Below are 25,117 nucleotides of genomic sequence, written 5' to 3'. Positions count from 1 at the left end.
AAAGAGGAGTTGAGGTTAAGTTATAACTCAACTACCTAGTGGATAATCTCACAGTATTGTGGGGACTGGACTAACCCACATTGGGGGAACCAGGATAACTCTTTTGTGTGATCTCTCTTCCTTATCTCCTTAATATTTATATTGTTCACACTCACTCACAATCACTATCTTAATTTATTTTCAATTAAGATTACTAATCAATTTGTTTGAGAAATTTTTAATAGGTAAATTTTATTACATCACAATTCAAACCCCCCTTTCTTGTGATACTATTTAACTACAAAAACAACTTATTCCGATTTCATTTTAAAAAACAACTTATCCAAAACAACTTATTTATGCAAAACAACTTATTCAAAACAGCTTATTTATGCAAAACAGCTTATTCGAAACAACTTATTTATACAAAATAGCTTATTTGTGCAAAACAGCTTATTCAAAACAACTTATTTATACAAAATAGCTTATTTGTGCAAAACAGCTTATTCAAAACAGCTTATTTATACAAAACAGCTTATTCCGATTTCATTTTAAAAAACAACTTATTCAAAACAACTTATTTATGCAAAACAACTTATTCAAAACAGTTTATTTATGCAAAACAGCTTATTCGAAACAACTTATTTATACAAAATAGCTTATTTGTGCAAAACAGCTTATTCAAAACAACTTATTTATACAAAACAGCTTATTTGTGCAAAACAGCTTATTCAAAACAGATTATTTATACAAAACAGCTTATTCGAACCAACTTATTTATACAAAATAGCTTATTTGTGCAACACAGCTTATTCAAAACAACTTATTTATACAAAACAGCTTATTTGTGCAAAACAGCTATTTTGCACAAAATAAGCTGTTTTGAATAAGCTTTTTATGAGTTAGAGAGAGAAATGAGTATGGATTATGAGTTTCTTTACTGGAACGTTGTTTAACACTGAAATTATTACTGAAACCATAATTATGGTTTAATGGTTTTGATAATCATGTATGTGAAACCAAGATAATTGTGTAATGGTTTTTAATGAAATTATTATTGTTAGATGGTTTTGAATAATGATTAAGATGTTATACACTGAAATTATTACTGAAACCATAATTATGGTTTAATGGTTTTGATAGTCTTCTATGAGAAACCAAAATAATTGTCTAATGGTTTTGCTATGGCTATGGTTTCTGTGATTTGGTTTCAAAACCATTTTGCTGTGGAAATGGTTTCTGTGAGTTGTACTCCAAAACCATTTTGCAGTGAAAATAGTTTCCATGGTCTCCAAAACCATTTTGCTGTCGAAATGGTTTCTGTGAGTTGTACTCCAAAACCATTAGATGTACTTAATGGTTTTGAATTTTCTTTTTCATCAATTCACAGCAAGAAACCTTCGCCGGAGAAGACAGAGGAGATGAATCCATCGCAAACACAAAGTCCATTTTCAATAATCACTCTCCCTAATCATATTCTCCTCATTAAGACCAACCTTTTTCCTCAAATAAACATGTTGAGATTTAAGTCTCTTATACGCTTCATTCAAATGATTCCTCTTCAATTTCTCATCCTTAACCTCACACTTCAACAATTCAACTTCTTCAACCAATTTCCTACACAAACCCTCATTCTCATCACATTTCAATTCCAAAACCTCAACATCATTCACCTTCAACCTTAATCTCTCTTCCAAATCAACGATTTTCCTTAACAATTGCGCGTTTTTTGCTTCTCTTTGCACGATTTCAGTAAAGAATCTTTTGAACGAATTAGATCAAGGAGATTCTTCTGAAGCGCCATGCTTTCGTCGAGTTCGTGTTCGAGTTCGATGATACGACATCGTTTTGCGTCGGAGTTTTTGGAAGTGGATTGAAAATTAGGGTAGAGTTGGGAGCAGAAAACATATTCGATTTGGGAGATTTTGTCTTTGGCTTCTTGAATTGATGCGACGAGTATTGTGCTGAGACCGGAGACGACTTTTTCGTCGGTGACTGGAGATGAGTTTTTCGCCGTCGTTGATAGAGGTGGTTGTGGTGGTGGTGATTTTGGTGAGCGCGTGTGAGGTACTCGCTCTGTTATTGTGTTGGCTTCTGTTTGAGCTGAAGCACCAGATTATAACACCTGTCCTTGATCTAATGGTTCTGATTTGCTTATGCACCATGCATAAGGAAATCCTTATGCATAATAACTTTTGCCACACCATCGTATGTTTCCAAGTTCTGACTCAATTCTAGGTGAACTGCGCCTTCCATCAATTTTCCTTTTTTTTTTTGCCTTGATTTGAAACTGTCTTTCACCTTTCATTAGATTTATTCTTTGCCAATTTTTTTTTAAGAAACTAAGCGAAATTATATTAAAGAGACACCAAATAGTTCCTCAAGCACAAGACATGCCGGGGGGGAACTGAAAAGTGAATATTACACAGTAAGAAGTAAAAAAACAATTACACAACCGCATGTAAACAACATAATGAATTTAGCCTCCAAAAGGGATAGTCCAACTTTACCGATTCTAACTTTATTTTTTAGTAGGTATGTATGATTTGGTGGATTTCGGTTATCCAACATCAATAGGGTATTTTGGTCTATACAGACGTGGAGGTTACCATCTTAACGATTTTATGCGTTTTCGTGGGTTTGAACATCATAATGAGGTATTCAATTATTATCGTTCAAGTTTAAGGTCCACAATAGAAAGAACTCGCTTATAGAAGAATAGGTTTGCAATTCTACATCGCATGTCTAAGTTCACAATTAAGACACAAGTTTAACTACTTGTTGCAACAATGGTTATACAAAACTTTATTAGAAGGAATGATGATATGGATGTTGATTTTAATCGTTATGAGAATGAAGACATAGACCTTGATCAGGTGAGCTTAGCTCAATTGGTAAGGACATTGCATAATTTATGCAGGGGCAGAGGTTCGAACCCCGGACACCCTACTTCTTCACATTTAATCACGCGAGCTCTAGCCACTAGTCTACTAGACTAAAATAAATAAATGAAGGAGAAAAAACTAAATAAATTAAAAAATTGCTCTACACACACGTGATATACCCTTTTACACACCCAAAAGCAATTTTAACACAATCATTCGAACAACGTTTATCAAAAATATTTTGCTTTGAAGATATCTAAACATAAATCACTTTTAACCAAAATCAATTCTGATCACCGAACAACCAAACACACGCTTAGCCAGAATCACAGTGGATGTGTCGGAATCATGCTGATTCACAATAATTTTTCAAAAAGTACACAACGCTACATTTTTGTAGCTTTTATAAAATTACGGTGGGTCATAATGATTTTGGCATACCCATCGTGATAGGAAACATACAGAGTACATCTAGATTTCAAAAATAAACTTTAAATACATTTTCTCTTTTTAGGCTAAAGTACTTCTCTACTTCTAATTCGATTTTTTTTAACGCTAAAGTACATCTAATTTGATCACTTAAGAACACTTCTATTCTATCATCATTGAATATTGAAAATGCGGAATGCATTTGGAAAAGTTACAATTACCAAAAATTACAATCACTTTAGGAGAATGCAATTAGTTTATGGTTAATTAACTTTGATCCATATAAACATCCCTATAAATATTCAGAATTTAATTTTTAGTCCCTACAAAAAAATCACACCTTTTGGTTCTACAAATTTTCTGTCAGCATTTTTAGTCCTTGTAGAATTATTCGTCAACATTTATGATCCCTAAAATTGCTAAAAGAAAATGTTGCAGGCACTATAAAAGTGCATTTTTTGTTGTAGGGACTAAAATCAAAATTTTAAATATCATTTACATAATTTACTCATTAATATATTTATCACATATATTCAAGTGGAAATATGATTTAAGTTTGTTTTTAAAAACGTTAGTCAGTGTAAAAAATATTTGGACAAACAGATAAGTCACTTATCACTTAAGGAATGTGAACATGGAAACTTAAACCAAACAAGTTTTCCTGAATCAAAGCAAAAAAAAGGAAAATCATCTTCTGAAAGCAAAACATATCATCTGGATAAACGTTCAAGAAAGTCTGTTTGGATTAACATTCAAGATAGTTCGTCTGGGTTGTTGTTCAAGAAGTTAATGTGGAGTATTGTTCAAATCATGAGACGAAAGTATTAGTGCACACAACGGCGCAAGTACAAAAACTGATAAAAATGTAAGTTCTGTTTCAAATTGAATTTTTAAACTCATACTTTCATGCATTGTAGTACATTTTTATTCTCGATTGAAAAAACGAAGATGCTGAGATTTATAGCAGTGGCACACCAGCCATTTTAATCAACTTTGAAGTTCCAACTGCATAGTTGAAAAATTGTTTAAAAAAAAAGAACATTAGGATAGTGGAAATTAAGTCCAAATATTGTGGTATTGGAAACTTTCAAGAAAGAAATTGAATACCTTTCAAGTCTCAAAGTAGTTTTGTATTGGCACACCGGACTCTTCGGTCAACTTTTTATAAACAGCTTGCAATTTTCTAGTTATTTCGCCAACTTTTCCATTACCAATTGTGCGTCCTTCAACCTTCACTACCTGAAGACGGTAAGCAAAGTTTTAGCACATCATGAGAGAATACCTATCAACTTAATTGACTATACTACGAGGAACAGAAAATTCAAACTAAGTAATAAATCATGTCACTAACATAATTCAGACAAAATTTCACAAGGTATAAGGTACTTACTGGGCTTAGTTCTCCCATTGTTCCTGTTGTCCATACCTGCAAGGCAGCTTTCTAGTTATAACTTGACATAAATTTGATTCAAACCAATGGAGAGAGGGAGTATTAAAATTATGGAACATATTGAATGTAAGGCTATAATACTGCCTATGTTAATCTCAATGACATGGACCAAATACGTAATATTGGTTTATGAGAGAACACTATGCTATGGCGTTACATTTATGCATTTATTGAATAAATAGGGAAATGAAATCCAAAATCAGTAGGCATTTTATTTGCGATTGGATATTGGTTGGGTAGCATATTGTGCAATCCTATTCTATTATCAATAAAAGTAAATTATTTCTATTATATTTCTATGTTTGGTTCTCTCACAAATACTTATTCAATAGAAAATAAAAAACTGTTCCTTTTAGATTAACAGATTTTAGGGAAAAAAAAAAGTATATATATTATTGGTGAACCTCATCTGCTGTATGCACTTCTGACAGGCTGATTCTCCGCTCTTCCAAAATAAACTGCTCCTTCACCACAAGATCTATAACCTTAAATTGTGAAACATTTCAGTTCTGTAAGTACCGAACAATAATAATTTTCACAAAATAAAAATGCAATAATAAACAAATCAAATAAAAATGCAACAATAAACAAATCTCATTGAGAGAAAAGGAATTTGGCACTTACAGTTGCTCGAGTAATGCCAGGAAGACAATAATCAGCATGTGGTGTCAAAACACGGCCTTTCTTAACTATGAACTACATAAAGTAAAGCAATATATTAGTTAAAATGTACATGTAGTCTACCATTGCCCGTTTTTAGCAAAAACTTGTGCAAAAAGAAACCCAAAAGGAAAATCTTTTAGCCCTTCTCAAGTATATCTAATAAAGAGAGTTAACAAGATTTAACTACCACTTCGGGGAGCAAGCTTAGAGGGGAAATGAACATTGTGCAAGAAGATGATTTCGAATAAGCTATGCACTAAACTGACTGAGTATGTAATCAACATAAATTATCAATATTGGGTAAATCAACTCTATGCTACCTAGCAACCCTAGTATGTAATTATCAAAATAGAGAGCAAAGACCTTTATAACAGTTGAGTGAAATTTCAAGACATACGATATTTGTAGCATTGGTTTCAGATACAAAACCATCCTTATCAAGCATGATTGCATCGTCTGCTTTGGCATTATTGCCTTCAACCTGCACCAGACCAAATAATGATTCATAACTCATTCCATTTGAATTATTATATGTAAAAATTCAAGAGGTGAATAGTAAATTACCTTAGCGAGTATGTTATTGAGGAGATTGTTATGGTGTATCTTTGAATCCAAACTCTGTTGAAACAAACAAATAAAAAGGAGAACAAATAATCAACTAGACAGACCAAAAAAGAGCATGTCAATCAAACAGGAACATTGTTGGTTTTGAATTAATCTCCTTGATTAAAAGGTAGTATATCCCTAGCAAGCCCATGCAAAATTTCAATTATTGTAATGAATAAAATCAGAGTTTCATACACGAAAAAGTATGAAATCATGACAACAATTCAAGCATAGATTATTAAACAAGAACTTCCTTCTCACATTAACAATTATATAAACAAGAAACTTACATTCGGTGCATTGCGGCGTGTTGTGGCCGTTACAAGAACTATACCACGCTCATTATCATAAACAGGTGGCTTCCATTCAGCGAGCACTGCAAAATTCATTGAAGACCAATTTCAGTATAAAATTGCATGCCAAGTAGAAAAGCATATTGTTGAGAAATAAAATATTTAAAGTTCAAAACTTAAAAGCTTAACTTATTGCTCTTATCAGCATATCAAATCAATGAAATGACTCAACTAAACATCATAAAAATCACATAAATCTCTACAAGAACAAGATCTAACCCAGCTGGTTGCCTTTGAAGAGTTATATCACATCGGCATATCAAGTCCATTAAATGACTTGACTAACCATAAAAATTACACAAATCTCTGCAAGAACATGATCTAATCCAGGTTGCCTTGCAAGAGTTAAATCACATTCGACATTTGTTTTGGAACCAAAACCCATAAGTAATATCAAAGTTTCCCAACTTGATGCTATTTCTTCCTATGATCCCCTTGAATGCTAAGTCATTCCCGCATAAAATCCCTTCAGAGACTATTTAAGGCTAAATTTCTAAGGGTTTCGCTTGGAGCTTTTCATAATTTTCCTCTTCCTCTAATTATTAGGTTATCCCTCATCTGATCAATTCTTTAGAGGGTGTTATTAGATGTTTTCTCACATGTCTGAACCATCTTAGGCATGATCTTAGCAAATTTTCCTCAATAGGTGTTGCTTCTAGTTTCCCACTAATACATTCACTTATGTCTTACATATAGTGTGACCGTTCATTCGGTGTAATACTCATCTTTGAAGGCTTACAGCACTATGCTAGCCAGCACTCCATTCAATAAACCTTTTCTAATCTTATGGCTGTGTGGTTAAAATTTCCCCTTCGACTTAAGAAGGAAGGACATCACCTTTTAATTTGATCACAAATAATACACAAAGCACTCCTCCATTTCAACCAACTAGGTTACATCCTATAATATAGTTATATAGATCATCCTCTATTTGTTGATATCATCGTATGGTAGATCCAGGATCACAAAGATTTTGCTACTATCAATCCAAAAAATTTGTCAAATAATGCCTTGGTTTAGAACATATATTATTGGAAGAACATAAATATTTTGGTACCAGTATCATTGTTGTTTGTGAAAGGATAGGTTTTTACCAATTAATGTGCATCCATACAGATTTAGTGACGGGCTCATCCCAGAAGTAACCTAGAAAAGAAGAATTGGTAAGTGGTCAGTTTCACAACTGAATTAAATATGATCAATGGTTTCATAACTTCAGTTGCAAATAGTATGAAATCCATGTAGTCGGCCCCACTTGGTGGGAAGAGGCTTGGTTATTGTTGTTGTTGGTTGCAAATAGTATGAAATATAGTCACCACCACTAGTGAAACAATAGGCTATCATTCAGCATATTGCATGTTTACAAGGTTACATTGATAAGAATGAAATAAAAATTATGAGCAAACAAAGAATTTACATAACTAAAACAAAGAGTCTCGGAAAATAAAACCTTCTTTCCTCGTGTTAGTGATAGTCGGATGTGGGCATTGTCAAACATCCCATTCCTAATTAGGGTTTGGAATATAGCTTCCTTAATCTGCAATATATTACAACGAAATCCATCACTAGAACTATGGAGAAGTAAACAAGACAAAGACAACTGAATTAAAGCACTTGGTTTTTCAGTAAGTTGTAAAAACATAAATCACAGAGCCCATCAAGATATAAAATGAGGTGACAGACTTGGCAACTCATGATGGATGAACAGAAGACATCTTCAGACTCACCTTATCTCGAGTAGGAACATTTTCAAAAGCCAGAGCTTTAGCTGAATCATATATCCTACGAGATTTATGAAAATCAATTACATTAATGAACACGAGATGTTTTTACAGATGAAATCATATTTTCAATCACAAGTTTTAAACAAATTGATTGGAAATGAAACTAAAATATATAACTGAATAGAATTCAATATATATATACTTGTTTAGTTAAACAGCTATACACTTTCAATTTATAAAGTTAGCAACACTACCGATCAAGATGTTCCTCGAGTTTAAATATCTTTCTTTTATACACTCGAAGACCCTCCCAAACTGAGTCGCCACCTTGGACAACTGAATCAAACACCGAAACCTGATATATCACAGAATAAAAAATTAGAATCACGAGAATGCATGCTCAATAAAAAAAATTACCTTATTCTATTTACAGGAAAACTTAAAATTTTGTAAAATAAGTACCTTAGCACTCTCACGTGTCACAATCTCATCACCGACCCAAGCAAGCAATTTCTCGTTTGCAGGAACTGGAAGGTCGGGAGGAGGCAAATGAGAACTAAGAAGGGATGTCTTCTTCTTTACATGGCGCCGAAGCATGTTGTAGAGAGGTAGACTTTGCTCCAGCAAATCATAGAGAGAAAAGGGAAATGGCTGAAAAGGAAATAACAACACGGCCTCAACTCAACCAGGATTTCCCCGAGGCCCCTACCAATCATAGGGAAAGACGGAATAGGGATAGCTATAAAAAATCAATTTTGTATCCAAACTGCAATAAGATTATACCCCCTTTTTTTTACAAAGATATGAGCTAACTAGGTGGTTTGATATAAACCATGTTGCAATGACCACATGTTTACAAAGACTTTTTCCTTATTCAAGAAAATATAATAAGCACTTTATATTGAATACATGTTTTTTAAGATTGATTTCACAAATGAAAACAATAATTTTGATTAATAAGAAAATTTCATATAAACTCTTACTTTTTATTGACATGCTCATTAGTTTACGCTCTCTTCCTTAATATAAGTGTAAAATAAAGGATAACGTAAAAATATAATTGACAAAAAAAATAGTTAAAATACCCTTAAATTTTAAAAAGATGAGAACGGAGCGGTAGAGAGATCGTGAAATGATTGCTAGAAGTCTACGAGAAGAGTAGAAACAAGATGCTTTCTACTTTTTTAATGCTATTATTCAACATCAGTCCTTTTATAAGCCTAATCACTGCTAGAGAATATTGATTATTACTGCAAATTATATAATGGGCCTAGACTCCTTGCATCAGGAACTAAAATGAAGGCATACAAAAAGTAACTGCATACCTCAGGATACTTCTTTTGTTCCTCAAAACCAGTAGATTTGTGTACATTGCTATACCACCAAGGGGCCCACAAGCCATCTATTGGTTTTGGACCTGCTTCCCAGCTGGTAAGTTAAAAAACATGAATTGTGTTATAGCAGTATCAATATACAATAATTTTGTAAGAATGCTTTGACCAAATTTTCAATGACTAGATCTCTCCAAGTATATATCGATTCTAACGAGATATAACAAGAAATCTTTGATAAAAGAAAGATCATAAAAAGTAGCAGCACAAGGGCCGGACTTGCATAATCAACACTCTGCATACCTGAGCATTTCAGGTTGAAAAGGAATCTCCAAATCATCACAGAGACCCCTTAGAGTAGCCTGCAAATTAACAAGGTCACAAGCAAGATTAAAAGCAGAATTTTGATTTGCATATAAGTCAGTCAAATGTATCAAGAAGAACATAAACTTTAAAAAAAAAAAATTAACTTAAAGAAGATTTCAAAGACGTGTAGAAAGAATAAGGTGAACTACTTTGGTAGAATTTCATTAAATTTTTTGGTGATCAATCATAAAAAAGTATTAACTATCAATTTCATATTCATAATCAAACAAGGGTCTAGACTAGAGAGCAAGTAATAGACAGTGTAAATTTCCATCAGATAGTATTTCCACAGCCAACTTGAATGAATTGGCTTAAATTACTTTCGAGAAATTACTCTCAATCTTGTTATTTATAACCTTGTTTTCATACTTCACTATGTAATCGGAATCAAGCAAGTCGAAAAAACTCAAATACCTCAGGATCTTTTAGAAGTTCTTCAGCGTCAATGACAGGCGGTGGGTTTCCAATCTCAGAGAGTTCATTGTATATTTGAACAAGCTCCAACAAACCCAACTCAAAGAAAGATGGGGGGACAACCTTGTCAAAGGATGACTGGAAGACACACAACATAAGCCAGTGACAAGAAGATTGAAGTAGCGTATAAATATAAGAGTGTTACCAATATGTCAAGAGGATTTCTTATGAGAATGAAATGCTTTCCTTTCTTCATTAGATCATCAGGCAAACCAAGCACCCTTTGTTTTGATATATGCTGAAGGCAACAAAGTAATAATCATAAGTGATGTATTTATATATATCACATAATACAAATTCACATATGTACGAAATAATTTAATGCTTCCTTATATCTTGAAGGAGATGCAATTTACCTTAACAAATCTATACTTGGTGTTTCCTGGACGATAAATTATGTCATTAACGACCTTATTTCCATCAGATTCCTGTTGCATACAACAAAAATGAGGATTTATGAATGAATGTTGCATTTGCATAGTTAAATTATAAGATATTTAAAACGTGAGAGAGATGAATAATACCATATTGGAGAGTAATTGGTCTCTGTAAGGTCTATCAAAACCACTAACTCGAAGGAAATGAGCATAGAGAGGCTCATCAAGCACTTCAATATCATTCCTCTAAATTAAGTTTTGTTGATCAAATAAACACAGTCACATAAGTTGAACTGAATAAAGTGAAGTGGAAAATGAAAAGAAAACACAGAGATAGTGATGATGATACCTGTGAAAAAGAGTACATTAGACTTGTACTCAAAGACCTTGGTGCAGACCATGCATGAATCACCTCCATATGCTGTGATTAGAATTTCAATATCAAAATTAAAGTTAGATACAGTTATCACTCTCACTTCTCTTTAATCTTACCATCCGGTTTCATTTATAAGTAAATAAGTAAACTTTGACTTTTTAGATTTGTTGAATAAATGATGTATGTGACCTATGATATAGACTACATACATAATTTATCCAATGAACCTACAAAGTCAAACTTTGTTTATACGCTGGCACAAATAAAAACTTCAATAAAAAAACAGAGATATACATGTGAGTGACAAACCTGAACTTTTTTCCTCTCTCTTTTCTCTTCACCTTTCTTCTTTTCTCTTTTAACTAGTTATAGACCTTTATTTAAGGGAAAATATATTGAATTTGATATTTTAGGAAATGATAAATCAGATTGAACATTACAATTTTTTCGCTAGCCTTGATATTAAAACAAATTGCATATTTATTACTCATCATCACATTATTACCGATTAAGCCATATTATTACCAATCAAGGCAAATCACAAAAGTATTAATTTTTCTATTCAGAACTTGCCTTATAAAAACAAACAATTTTTATTATATTAGAAAATCAAATCAAATTCATTAACTAATTAAAAAAATTTCAAGTCAACTGAGCTCTTACCCCTCTTATTAAAAAAAAATTCAAGTCAACCGATAGTAATTAGAAATATTTTTTTTATTTTTTTGAAGGAGATAGTAATTAGAAATATCTCCATTTTATTTTTGTTTTATTTATTAATATGAAATATTTTGTTTTCAAATAAATAATAAAATGGCCCAGTTGTTTTTATTTTTATTTAAAAAAAGTGTATATATATTTATTTTTATTTAAAAAAAGTGTGTATATATACACACATCTTCGTGATTTTAGCTCAATTGGTTGGGTCGAGGTTCGAATCTCGGACACCCACACCTCTCCACATATATAGACACACATATATAAATTTATAATTGAGGTTGAATGTGTGAGTTTCAGGCACTTTTACTTTTATTTTGATAAATTTTCAGCATTTTAATACGATATATCTTATCCCTTTCTATTATCTTATAATCAAAATATTCCCATCCATGACACTTTTTGACAATTCCCTTCCATTATATTGATAAAACGCTTCAAAATAAAATAATTTCCTGATTCAACAAATTATTAATTTTTAAATGTAGTAAAGCTTTTTTTATAAGGAAAAAAAAAAGATAAGGATTAAAATTGCTTTATATTTCACTCAATTACCAACAGATCTCATATATTTCCGTAAAAAAATGCTATATATTTATTTTTTTTATAGGAAGATTTCTTCTTCTTCTTTTTATTTTTTTTATAAGATTATAGAAAAATATCTAAAACAAACATATTGTATCTAGATACAATATGTTTGTTTTAGATATTTTCCTATAATACCATATTTTCAAAATATATTTAGGTCTTTATTCAAAAAATATATATATTGAATAAAGACCTAAATATATTTTGAAAATAAGAACATATCATGATGTGTAACAATAATAATAAGATGTAACAAACAAAAGAATCCTACAATCACTTGAACTCTTTCATTATTTATTCTATAAATACTCACCACCTCTATTGCTCAATCTCACTTTCGCTAGTTAACTCTTTCTCCTTCTTTTGCTTCTCTCTTATTTCTAACAACAACCGCAACCATGCTTGTTTACCAGGATCTTCTTACGGGTAAACCTTGCATCTTTGAGTTTTTTGTTTTACTTTACCACCCAATTAGGTTTCTTTTACTTTTCTCCATTGTTTTTCATAGGATTTTGATAGCATAATGAATGGTTTTTATTTTTTAACCAAATATTACGATGAATGATAAATACTTGTTCCCTGTGTTTAGTGAATGAATTTCTTGTTATGCTTTTATGCACGCGTTTTTCATAAACTTCACTTTTGGTTTTAAATAATTCTTCTTTAGAGTTATATTTATATATTAACCTTTTGTAAGGTTGTTAAGATTTTTTTTAGCTTTAGAGTTTTTTTTTTTTTTTGACACAAGGTTAAAATACTTTTTTGGAAAACCTTAAATTTCTTGGGACCAAACACACACTATTATAGATCAAACTTGTGGCAAAAGTATGAAGTTTTATGTTTGTGTTCTGTGGTTTAACCTTTAGGTTTTTCATTATTATCCAAAATTTTAATTTAATAGAATTTGTTGGTCTAATTTAAAAGTTGTTGTGTTTGTGACAGAGGATTAAATATACGACTTTACCACAAACTGCTAAGTAATATTTTCTACCCTTAAACACGATTAGCCTAACCTAATACTTGATTGAGGATTTTAGTTTGTGAGATTACTACCTGCTACTAATATTTAAGATTATTTGTTTTTTATTATGAGTTTTACTTATTAAAAACAAAAATTCATTCAAATGGTTTTACTTATGAACTTTACTTTGTTGATGAATTTGTCTAGGTGATGAGCTTCTCTCTGACTCATTCCCCTACAAGCACTACAAGAAACATTACAATTTCCCAGGGGCGAAATCCCTGTCAAAAGGGCGGAATCCCTGGCAAACTGGACGTTTGTCAGGGAATTTCCCAGGGGCATAAGCCATCGCAAAACCGCTCGTCGCAAATTTTTTGCCAGGGATCCCACCCCTGGGAAAAAAACGAGGGGCTGAATCCCTGGTAAAAGCCCTGGCATTTTCCCTGACATAAGCCCTGGTATTTTCCCTCACTTTTTCCTGCAACCAGACTGACTGACTCTGACTGACTCTGACTCTGACTGACTCAAGTCAATTCGAAAAATACCAGGGACATGCGAGGGGTTTAACCCCTGGCAAACGTCCATTTTATTTTTTTTTTAAAAATGTTTTATTTATAAAAACGTATTTTTTATTAATTAATTAAATATTTTAAAAATAATTTTAATTAATAAAATGTATTTAAATTAATTAAAAAAATCGATTTTTTTTTAAAAGTTGTTTTTCAAATACAATTAAATGGCTCAAAAATCATTTTAATTAATAAAATATATTTTTTATTAATTAAATAAATATTTTAAAAATAATTTTAATTAATAAAATGTATTTAAATTGATTAAAAAAATCGATTTTTTTTTAAAAGTTGTTTTTCAAATACAATTAAATGGCTCAAAAATCATTTTAATTAATAAAATATATTTTAAAAAATTTTAAAATTATTTTTTAAAACACAATTTAATGCATATAAACAAAGTGTAGTCACACAAACACTACTAAGTCTAATTAATAGGCATGAAATAAAAATTGTACTTAATTGTACTTAATAATATTACAGACCATATGCAGGAAAATAAATATTGTTCAGGGAAGCATAGAAAACCTCCGAAAGTCATACAAACCATAATATAATAATAAATAAAACACACAACAAACATCATATGCATCAATCATCCTCCTCGATCCCGTCATCGTCGTCGTCATCATCACCTTCACCATACACTTCATAGGGGTCGTCCGCATCATCATCACACGCTGGAGCTCTCACATTATGCTGGCTTTGCTGGCTTCCACCCTGCTGCCCAACATCTTGCCCATCCAAATTCCAGCCTTGCTCTTGCCTAAATGCGTCCAACTGGGAGTCTAAGAATTCTCGCTGTCTCCTAAGCACATTCTGAATAAGCTCCTCTTGGGTTTGCATCTGGGCAGCAAGCTGCTCTTGAGTCAACCTAGCGATCAATTCCCGCATCTCGGGAGTGAGCTCAGGTTGACGAGAAGATCCCTCCCCGGCATTAAGGGTCAACTTGAGAGTGGCAGCAACACCCTTGCGGTAGTTGCCAGCTAAGTTTCCTGCACCGTACAAACGCCCCTTTTTCTTCTCACCAGCAACTTTCGTCCAGGTACGGAGTGTGAGAGCTTCGTCAACAGAGCATCCTTTGGAGAGCGACTCTGATAGCTGCCGATCATACTCCTCCTAAAATAAATAATAACAATAGTTAAAGAGAAATAAAAATTAACAAAAAATTATAACCACAAATAAAATTAATTAAAATAGACTTATGTAACAATTACCTGGCATAGCCTGGAGCGATCGTCAACATATTGGCCTGATCGATAGGTGTGGGTCTTCTTGTGGAGCTCATTTATATATGGCTCCCTACCCAGCTTCTTTGCCTAATTGACAAGAAACACAATTATTAAGTAGTTAGTAAAACATTACACTATTTAACCACAAAAAATTTAAAAACATACATTCTAAAATTAATTAACAGGGTTATTATTTTTACCAGTCGACGGGCATGCTCTGCTGCGCTTATGCATCCTCCCGTGTGGATGCATCCTCCTTTCTCTGATGCTCTATTCTTCTTTGCCTTTTCTGATTTCATCTTAAACTCTGCACTCCCCCAATAGTCCACCAGCTGCCTCATAAGTGGCTCCCCGATCTAGTATGGCCTCTTTCCAACAGCCTCGTAACGAAGTCGGGTATGTCGCAACATGTCAGAGAGGCGGGCAGAAGCTCTGATGTGAAAGTTTCTCCTGATCCGATCATAGTACCTGGGGTTCCAGGTACACTTCACCTGCATATTTGTTAACACATTATAGGAAATTAGTAGATTATAACATATGTGCATGTAAGTTAAAATACATATTATGATAAATATTAATATTACCCCAAAAAGATCAAACCATGCATCTTTTTCATCATCAGGGACATCACCATATGTCTTCCAAAATCCATGATACCTTCCCTGGATGATGTCTCTAATGGCACTGGCGGCTGGCTTGCAGGGCATGAAACTACAAACAATAAAAACTCACAGTTAAACATAACACAAATTTATAACAACATACATATTGAACAAAAATACAATAAAGACTTACGAGTTGCCACTGGGCTCAATGATATAACGTTCATGATCATCTTGCGGATAAAGGGCCATCTCCTCATCAGCATCATCATCAGCACCTTGTTGTTGTTGGGGCGGGGGTTGTTGTTGTTGGGGCGGGGGTTGTTGTTGTTGTTGTGGTGGTGGGGGTTGTTGATGTTGGGGTGTGGGTTGCTGTTGTAGAGGGATGATAACGCCGGTTTGCCCATGAGGAGAAATCTGGAAACCCGTAGGGAGGATAAAACCAGGAGGACATCCATAACCAGCAGACACTCCACTGGGTGCAACAGCACTAGCCTGGGATGACTCACTCGATCCCTGGCTAGAAGAAGAGGGTGGTCTGGGGAAGGGAGTCAATGTGGCAAGCGTGGCAGCGTCCACAACGTATGTATTGTACCGCCTCCTGCGGTCCCTGCTCTTGCCTTTCTCCTTATCTTTCGGAGGCATTGCGAATCTAGTTTATCAATAACAAAAAAAAGATTAATCTTTTTTTTAAAAAGACAATATACCTACATCATCAACAAACATATATATTAAAACAAATCATATTACAAATGTATCTTCATTCAAACTCAAATGTATTCAAGATTACAATAAATTCAAATTCAATTTCAATCATTACAAATATGGATAACTATATCCTTCAAGTGTTGTTATCAGACGCATAGTCAAATTCATCGACATCACCATCATAAACTTGCTTGTCTTGCTGGTCCCCTTCATTATTATCATCAACAACCTCTTCATTCTCATCTTCAACTTCATTAGGCATCTCCAAAATAGAAGGGTCAACCTGGTCCCCTTCTACTTGAGAGTCACGCCAACCTGTAACTTGATCTACTTCAATTATCTCATTAACATGTGTCATATCATCTGCTTGGTAAGCAACTTCTTCATTTGCTGCTTCATTTGGTTCTTCGGTCTCGATGCGGCCCCTCGGATTTGTTTTGATTGCAACAGACCACCCTCGTTTGCGTGGTAGAGTAGGGGGATAAGGAACATAGTATACCTGCCTAACATTGTGTGCCATGATAAACGGATCATACTCTTTATATTTTTTGTCAACTCGAATGTCAACAGTGTTGCATAATTTATTAATTTTTGTCCATCTAGGAGAGGGATCAAACCAGTCACAATAAAACAACACCACTTTATTTTCATTATATGAAAGCTCATAAATGTGTTTGATCACGCCATAGAAATCATCTTCACCTCCTTCGGTAACTCCTTTTACATAAACACCACTATTATATGTCTTTTTACCTTCTGACCAAGAGTGGGTATGAAATTTATATCCATTCACGAAGTAGGTGTGAAATTCACGGGCACCTTGTAAAGGACCTTGAGATAAATACCGTAAACGAATGACTTCTTCAGTTGGTTCGGCATTGTACACTCTTTGTTTAAACCAAGCTGGAAAATATTCATGTACCGAACCAACTGCTGAACCATCACCAAACTCCTCATAATAAGCATTAAATTCCCTATTACAAATTCAATACAAAGTTGTTAGATGAGTTAAAACTTATTGTAAAAGGGTCTAGTAGAAAAGGTTAGGTTTGATTAACTTACTCAAGGTATGGTTTAACTTCCGCGCAATTAATCAAAATATGAACATGAGCAGACCGCAATTCTCTCGGATCTACCATCCAATATTGAAGCACCTTGCCCGCGTGTCGACCAGGAAGATTGAATACCGATAAGGTTGACGGATCCCTTTCACCATTAACCTCAACTTCATTTCTTGTATTTGATGGAATAAGTAGACGATCAACGAAATAATGACTGATAAAGTACATGGTTTCCTTGGCAGTGTAAATAGCAATAATTGATCCTTCCACTTTGGCCAGATTTTTAATAGCTCGTTTTGAGTCACCCATGAATCTTTCAAAAGGGTACATCCACCTATATTGAACAGGTCCGCCAAGTATAGCTTCATATGGTAGATGCACAGGAAGATGTTCCATAGAGTCAAAGAAACCTGGTGGAAAAATTTGCTCCAACTGACAGATAATGATTGGAATATTCTTCTCCATTTTCTCAAGTTCATCAACTCTCAAGTTTGAAGCGCACAAATTTTTAAAAAATTGACTAATCTCAGTAAGTGTATTTAGCACATGTTTGGGCAATGAACTAAATGCAATTGGGATAAAGTTCTCCATGAAAATGTGATTGTCATGACTTTTCATCCCATGCAACCTTCCCGTGTTGACATCGGCACACCTCCCTATGTTAGAAGAATATCCGTCGGGCATTCTCAAATCCTTCAACCATTGACACACTAATTTCGCTTCTTGGGCAGATAGGGTGTAGTTGGCTTTTGGTTTCAACAACTTCCCATTCGGTTGAGGTTTCAACTCCAACTCCTTTCTTTTGCAATATTCTTCTAAGTCTTTTCTTGCCTTCTCATTGTCTTTTGTTTTGCCTTTGACATCCATCACTGTGTTAAATATATTATCAAAAAAATTCTTCTCAATGTGCATTACATCAAGATTGTGTCTGAGCAAGTTATCTTTCCAATATGGGAGGTCCCAAAATATACTCCGTTTAGTCCAGTGGTGGTCAGCTCCGTATCCTGGTATCGGGACAGTTCGGCCATAATCAGTGACTTTTGGATAATCACAAACTCTTGTCCACACTTCTTCTGATGAAATCTTCGGTGGCGGGCCATCAAATACTCTCTTATCCTTCCTGAAGCCATTCTTAAGTCTTCTGAATGGGTGATTATGAGGCAAGAATGGACGATGACAGTCAAACCATGAACTCTTCCCACCATTATCCAGAGTAAATGCCTTTGTTTTTTCCATACAATGTGGACATGCAAATCTACCATGAGTACTCCAACCAGACAACATGCCATAAGCAGGAAAATCATTAATGGTCCACATCAAAGCTGCTCTCAACTTGAAATTTTGTTTTCTAGAAATATCATATGTCAATTCTCCAACCCACAACCTCTTCAGATCATCAATTAACGGCTGTAGAAACACGTCTATGCCTGCTTTAGGGTTATCTGGTCCTGGTACAATACAACTCAAAAACAAGTATGGTTTTGTCATGCACATCTCGGGAGGGAGATTATACGGGGTTACAATGATTGGCCAACAAGAATATGGTTTTGCCGAGGATTGGACATATGGCTGGAAACCGTCAGAGCATAATCCAAGTCTCACATTTCGTGGATCTGCTGCGAAATCAGGATGTACTCGATCAAAGTGTTTCCACGCTTCACCATCAGAAGGATGTCGCATCACTCCAGGAATTCCATTTGAATGATGCCACGTCATTTTACTAGCAGTTTTCATCGATGCAAACAGTCTTTGTAATCTTGGTATTATTGGCAAGTAAAACATTGACTTAACCGCCACTCATTTCTGCTTGCTGATATCGTACCTCGGACTATCACAAAATTTACATTCTTCCAATGCTCCATCATTTATCCCAAACTCATTGTCATAAAACAGCATGCATCCATTTCTACAACAATCAATCTTTTTAACTGATAATCCCAACTTCATCACCAACCTCTTCGCAGCATAATAATCATTTGGCAGATTATCTTTAAACGGAGTCACGGCCTTCAACATCTCCGTAATATCATCCATACCATCATCAGGATTAAGATAATTTGACTTATGAGCTAAAATCCACACACACATAGATAGCTTAGTGTACGAAGACCCTTCATACAAAGGTGTATTACTTTCACTCAACAATCGGTAAAATCTCTGCGCCTTCTCATTCGGGGGTTGTTCCTCTTCATCAACTTCAACATCATCACCGTAAGACAACTCCACCCCTAAAGCGTCCGCAACCATATCATCCATCATGTTGAATTGTTCTGTGTTGACATCTTCGTTGTACTCCACATTTGTTTCCACATTTGTTCCACCATGGCTAGTAGAAGCTTGTGCATTGTCCCCTACCCCAAAATTCTGAAAAATTTCACCATTATATGCCCAAACCCAATAATTAGGCATAAAACCAACTCTTTTTAAGTGTTTCTTCACATCTCCAGGATCGGTAATTATATGTCTGCACCTACATTTTAGACACGGACATCTAACTCCTCCCTCATATCTACAAATTTCTTGCTCCCATGCCCATGAAATAAAGCCGTCAACTCCTGCCACAAATTGCGGTTTTAGTCCTGTTCTTCCCGGAAACGTCCTATCGTACATCCAACTACGATAATATTGATAATACTCCATCTTCTACACGTTCACCAACTTCATCGACATATCATATTCCACACGTCAAAAAATTATTACTCAATCGAGGAAAATAGCTTTATGCGCAAAAAACTAATTTTACGCTCAAACGATAAAATAAATTTTTACGTCCATACCAATTAATTTCATTTACACCCAATTTAAAACTAACAATTCTACGTGCAAACATATAATAATTATTTCCAATACAAGGGCTTATTAGTAATAACTATTAATTATACGTGCAAACATATAATAATTATTTCCAATACAAGGGCTTATTATTTCCAATCAGCTTTATTTATTATGTATTGAAAAAATAGCTTTATTTTTATAATATTCTTAAAACAGATTTTAATTTTTATTATATAAAAAGATTTAAAATTTAAACTTTGTATTTATTTATTTTTATATAAACCGATTTAATTTTAATTTGTTAAAAAAAAACAGCTTTATGTTACATTGTTTTCTACTATTTTTAAACAATAGGTATTAAATAACTATATATATCACATTATTTATTTTTAAATATTGTATAAATATATACACAGATTTTAATTTGTTAAAAAAAACTGCTTTCTTTATTTTTTGAAAAAACAGATTTATTTTTATAATATTTTGAAAACAGATTTAAATTTTTATTATATAAAAAGATTTAAAATTTAAACGTTGTATTTTTTTTTATATAAACCGATTTTAATTTGTTAAAAAAACAACTTTATATTACATTGTTTTCTACTATTTTTAAACAATAGGCACTACTATATATATTAAATTATTTTTTTAAAATATTGTATAAACATATACACAGATTTTAACTTGTTAAAAAAACTGCTTTCTTTATTTTTTGAAAAATCAGCTTTATTATTACATTGTTACATTGAAAAAACTGCTTTCTTTATTGTATAAATGTATTTTTATTTATAAACCAGTTTTTAAAATTGAATAAAAACTGCTTTCTTTATTTTTTGAAAAAACAGATTTATTTTTATAATATTTTGAAAACAGATTTAAATTTTTATTATATAAAAAGATTTAAAATTTAAACGTTGTATTTTTTTTATATAAACCGATTTTAATTTGTTAAAAAAACAACTTTATATTACATTGTTTTCTACTATTTTTAAACAATAGGCACTACTATATATATTAAATTATTTTTTTAAAATATTGTATAAACATATACACAGATTTTAACTTGTTAAAAAAACTGCTTTCTTTATTTTTTGAAAAATCAGCTTTATTATTACATTGTTACATTGAAAAAACTGCTTTCTTTATTGTATAAATATATTTTTATTTATAAACCAGTTTTTAAAATTGAATAAAAACTGCTTTCTTTATTTTTTGAAAAAACAGATTTATTTTTATAATATTTTGAAAACAGATTTAAATTTTTATTATATAAAAAGATTTAAAATTTAAACGTTGTATTTTTTTTTATATAAAACGATTTTAATTTGTTAAAAAAACAACTTTATATTACATTGTTTTCTACTATTTTTAAACAATAGGCACTACTATATATATTAAATTATTTTTTTAAAATATTGTATAAACATATACACAGATTTTAACTTGTTAAAAAAACTGCTTTCTTTATTTTTTGAAAAATCAGTTTTATTATTACATTGTTACATTGAAAAAACTGCTTTCTTTATTGTATAAATATATTTTTATTTATAAACCAGTTTTTAAAATTGAATAAATAACAAATTTTTAAAAACAGATTATGTTACGTCAAACAGTTTTTTTTTAAAAAAAATACCAGAAAAATAGCTGCCCTAAATTACAAAAAACATATTATGCTCCTAACATACTAAATAAACCTATTTTACTAAATAAACCTATTTTACTAAATAAACCATATTCTATAATATATAAAAATCAACCTAATAACTATATATTCAACAACATGCATATATTTCATTTTATCAAAAAACAACATGCATATTTCATTTTATCACAAAAAAAAAACAACATATATGCATATATTTCATTTTATCACAAAAAAAAAACATGCATATATCACATAACACACATGCATATATTCAGCATCAATTTCTGGACAATTAACATTGAAATATTCTAATAAAATAAACCAACCAAAATTCAGGCATAATATGAAAAAACGAAAAAAAAATCATAATTAAATTATTTTTCTTCAGAATTTCAGAATAAAAAAAACATCATTTTATTGGACAACTAGCATATTTTAGAACATATCATCAACATGCATATCATTTATAGAGTTATGATGAGGAAAAAAATCACTAACTTGTTGAAGCTTGAAAATATAGCAGATCTGCAATGCAATCCAAACAGCAAGAGTTGAGCACTAGCTAACCACAGGAGGAGGTAGATATGTAACACAGCTGCAAAAATTAAACATACAAAATAAATAACATTAATAATTAGTAAAAATTAATATCATGATAAAAAATATAACAAGTGAAGTATTTTTTACCAAATAAAAGAAGTTTGATGAATTTGTTGTGAGAAAGGGTTGTGTTTTATGTAAAGAAATTTTCTAAGTGTTGGGCAAACTATCCAACCGGTGCACACAATCTTATATAGGAAAGAAAATAAGCCAGGGCTTTTCCCACGGCCATGCCCCACGCATATGTGGTCAAATCTTAGCTTAGCTAGGTGCAGAATAGCCTCAGAACGTTCCAAAATAAGCCAGGGATTCATGCAATAACCGACGGCTTTTGCCCCTCGCATGCTGCCACGTGATTCCATTGCCAGGCCATTGTCTCATCAACAGTAAAGACAGCAGAGATTCCCCTCGTTTTTGCTCATCCGACGGCCTCTCCCTGGCTTTTTCCGTCGGTTTTGGGCTGACATGCAACAGCTTTTTACCTGCCAAGCCTGCAGCATGCTCCTTTTGAATTTTTGAGTTGGCGCCATGCATAATGCGAGGGAATAATTGAGGGCCTGCCCTTGTGTTATATGCCACGGGTTTTCCTTGGCATTTTCCCTGGGAAATTTCCCAGGGGTTACAAACCCCTCACAAAATCCCTGGCAAAGGGTAGTGTTTCTTGTAGTGAAGGAAATTCAGAATGGAATGTTGTGGGAAGTGGAAGGAAAGGTTTGGAACAAATTTCTTTATTTTATAATAATGTTTCTTTCTATGCTTTATTTTTTATGTCACCAAATATATGATCATAAATAAATTAGCCTAAAGTTTATTGTGTGATGTGATTATTTGCAGTGGGTTGTTCAAGGAGCAGTGGATGTGAATATTGGTGCTAACCCTTCTGCTGAGGGTGGTGACGAGGATGACGGTGTTGATGATCAAGCTGTCAAAGTTGTTGACATTGTTGACACTTTCAGGCTTCAGGAGCAACCAGCTTTTGATAAGAAGCAATTTGTTACTTATATGAAGAGATATATTAAGTTGCTGACATCTAAATTAGAGCCAGAAAAGCAAGAGTTGTTCAAGAAGCACATTGAAGCAGCAACTAAGTTCCTTCTCCCAAAACTCAAAGACCTACAATTGTATGTATTTCATCATTATCTTTCATCTCTTTTTTGGTTTTATTAAGTTTTCTCTTTTTTGTGGATAAATGATCATTAATTATTCATCAATGTTGCAGTTTTGTTGGGGAGAGTATGCATGATGATGGAAGCCTTGTGTTTGCTTACTACAAGGATGGTGCCACTGATCCAACTTTTCTCTACTTTGCCTATGGCTTGAAGGAAATCAAGTGTTAAACACATTTAGTTATCATGTTAGGATAAAAAAAAAGATTACATTCTTAATCGATAGTACTCTGGTAATTTTGGTTTTGATATACGATTGAGTTTTTATGAGTTTACTATTCTCTAATTAGGAGGTTGTTTAAAAATTTACATTTTTATATTGTTCTCAGAGCAACATGGTATCATTATAAAATTTCAGTAGTATGGTTATGGTTATGTATTTTTGTTATATTTGTCGATTAAATCATGTTCGTAGTTTTTCCGTGATAGTCAGTACGACCACAACTCACTTTTTTTTTTCTCAATTTAATACTAGTATTGTGTTTGGAAACGCAGCGTGGCGAATGATCAGTGTGAATCTAGTCAGTTGTTTGAGTTTTTGGTGGTATGTCTGGTGGGATCGTAAAAACAATGTTTCTAAACAACCTTCATTCATAGATTATATTAAATCTATTTACTATTTCAGCTATATTAAAGTTTTTTCCAATGCTAATCAATTGAAAATGCTAAGTTTTGAACCATTTAAAATAATAAATACTTAATTAAATCAAAAATAGTTTTAATGTTATCTTCTTTGTTATTGTTGGTTTGGTAGGTTTGTTTGGTTTGTTATACTTTCTTGTTGTCAAAATAAATTTAGTAAACTTTCTTTGTTTTTTACTCAAGTCTAGTGAACTTAAGATGTGCTTCATCTGGGTGATGCCAAGACTGCTAGATAGGGACATTTGATTCATAATTGGTTTTTCTTGAAATGAAAGCACTTAATTTGATCATTGCAATCTCGCCGCCTTTATCTGATGATTGCGATGACATAACTTGCTGGGGTGATAACAGTTCTAATTAGTTTCCGGTTAGCAATGCATTGCATACTATTATATCACCACAAATTGAATCGGATATGATGGTGAATGGAAACTAGTATTATAGAAATGGAAAGATTAACATGAATGTCTTATGGCTCGTGAGCGTCTATTGACTGATCGTACATTTCATAGTTTTGTGATATCTTCAACATGAATGGTGTGCAAATGATGATGAAATTGGAGCTGTGTGTTGAACGCAGAGCTCTGTGTATCTATACTGTGACTTGTGTAAATAGAGAAACATCAATTCTAAATTAACAAAAAACTAAAATTAATTCAACTGGTCTAACGCAAAGCTTGATCACACTAATTAATTTAATTCAAATATAACAAGCGGATTAAGTTTCTATTACTTTTTCGAAATTGATTACATTACGATCTTGGCAAGCTACATAGGTAATAAATAAACAAATCAAGTAATTGGAGTAAAATAGCACCCCAAAATTAAGTAAGTAAAT

The 25,117-nt window shown here is 32.6% G+C and overlaps 4 protein-coding genes across 4 annotated transcripts; 1 reads left to right on the top strand and 3 right to left on the bottom strand.

Annotated features, from left to right (window-relative positions):
- Window positions 1-4,022: 4,022 nt before the first annotated feature.
- On the bottom strand, window positions 4,023-11,176 carry LOC146957266 (branched-chain-amino-acid aminotransferase-like protein 2). Its single transcript, XM_085735233.1, has 20 exons — window positions 10,987-11,176; window positions 10,785-10,883; window positions 10,617-10,688; window positions 10,406-10,498; window positions 10,201-10,338; window positions 9,724-9,782; window positions 9,415-9,517; window positions 8,552-8,740; window positions 8,344-8,444; window positions 8,093-8,147; window positions 7,816-7,902; window positions 7,460-7,511; window positions 6,303-6,388; window positions 5,971-6,024; window positions 5,804-5,887; window positions 5,368-5,439; window positions 5,148-5,228; window positions 4,684-4,719; window positions 4,401-4,532; window positions 4,023-4,298 (listed from the first exon to the last, which is right to left on the bottom strand). The coding sequence occupies exons 1-19, from the start codon at window positions 11,053-11,055 to the stop codon at window positions 4,404-4,406; spliced, it is 1,659 nt and encodes a 552-aa protein (XP_085591359.1). The 5' UTR covers window positions 11,056-11,176; the 3' UTR covers window positions 4,023-4,298; window positions 4,401-4,403.
- Window positions 11,177-14,255: 3,079 nt separating this feature from the next.
- LOC146957265 (uncharacterized) lies at window positions 14,256-15,538 on the bottom strand. The gene is made up of 3 exons (XM_085735245.1): window positions 15,281-15,538; window positions 15,066-15,167; window positions 14,256-14,967 (listed from the first exon to the last, which is right to left on the bottom strand). The coding sequence occupies exons 1-3, from the start codon at window positions 15,419-15,421 to the stop codon at window positions 14,440-14,442; spliced, it is 771 nt and encodes a 256-aa protein (XP_085591371.1). The 5' UTR covers window positions 15,422-15,538; the 3' UTR covers window positions 14,256-14,439.
- Window positions 15,539-16,523: 985 nt separating this feature from the next.
- Window positions 16,524-19,146, bottom strand: LOC146957264 (uncharacterized). The gene is made up of 2 exons (XM_085735223.1): window positions 17,453-19,146; window positions 16,524-17,364 (listed from the first exon to the last, which is right to left on the bottom strand). The coding sequence occupies exons 1-2, from the start codon at window positions 19,129-19,131 to the stop codon at window positions 16,524-16,526; spliced, it is 2,520 nt and encodes an 839-aa protein (XP_085591349.1). The 5' UTR covers window positions 19,132-19,146.
- A 3,998-nt stretch (window positions 19,147-23,144) lies between these two features.
- LOC146957263 (translationally-controlled tumor protein homolog) lies at window positions 23,145-24,012 on the top strand. Its single transcript, XM_085735287.1, has 3 exons — window positions 23,145-23,182; window positions 23,306-23,592; window positions 23,691-24,012. Exons 1-3 carry the CDS (start codon window positions 23,159-23,161, stop codon window positions 23,806-23,808), a joined length of 429 nt encoding a protein of 142 aa, XP_085591413.1. The 5' UTR covers window positions 23,145-23,158; the 3' UTR covers window positions 23,809-24,012.
- Window positions 24,013-25,117: the final 1,105 nt, after the last annotated feature.

The sequence above is a fragment of the Medicago sativa genome, chromosome 1, assembly GCF_051527215.1.
Source record: "Medicago sativa cultivar Bolivia chromosome 1, Bolivia_mono, whole genome shotgun sequence".
In the NCBI taxonomy this organism is placed as follows: domain Eukaryota; kingdom Viridiplantae; phylum Streptophyta; class Magnoliopsida; order Fabales; family Fabaceae; genus Medicago; species Medicago sativa.
This window is presented reverse-complemented; position numbering and strand designations above follow the sequence as displayed.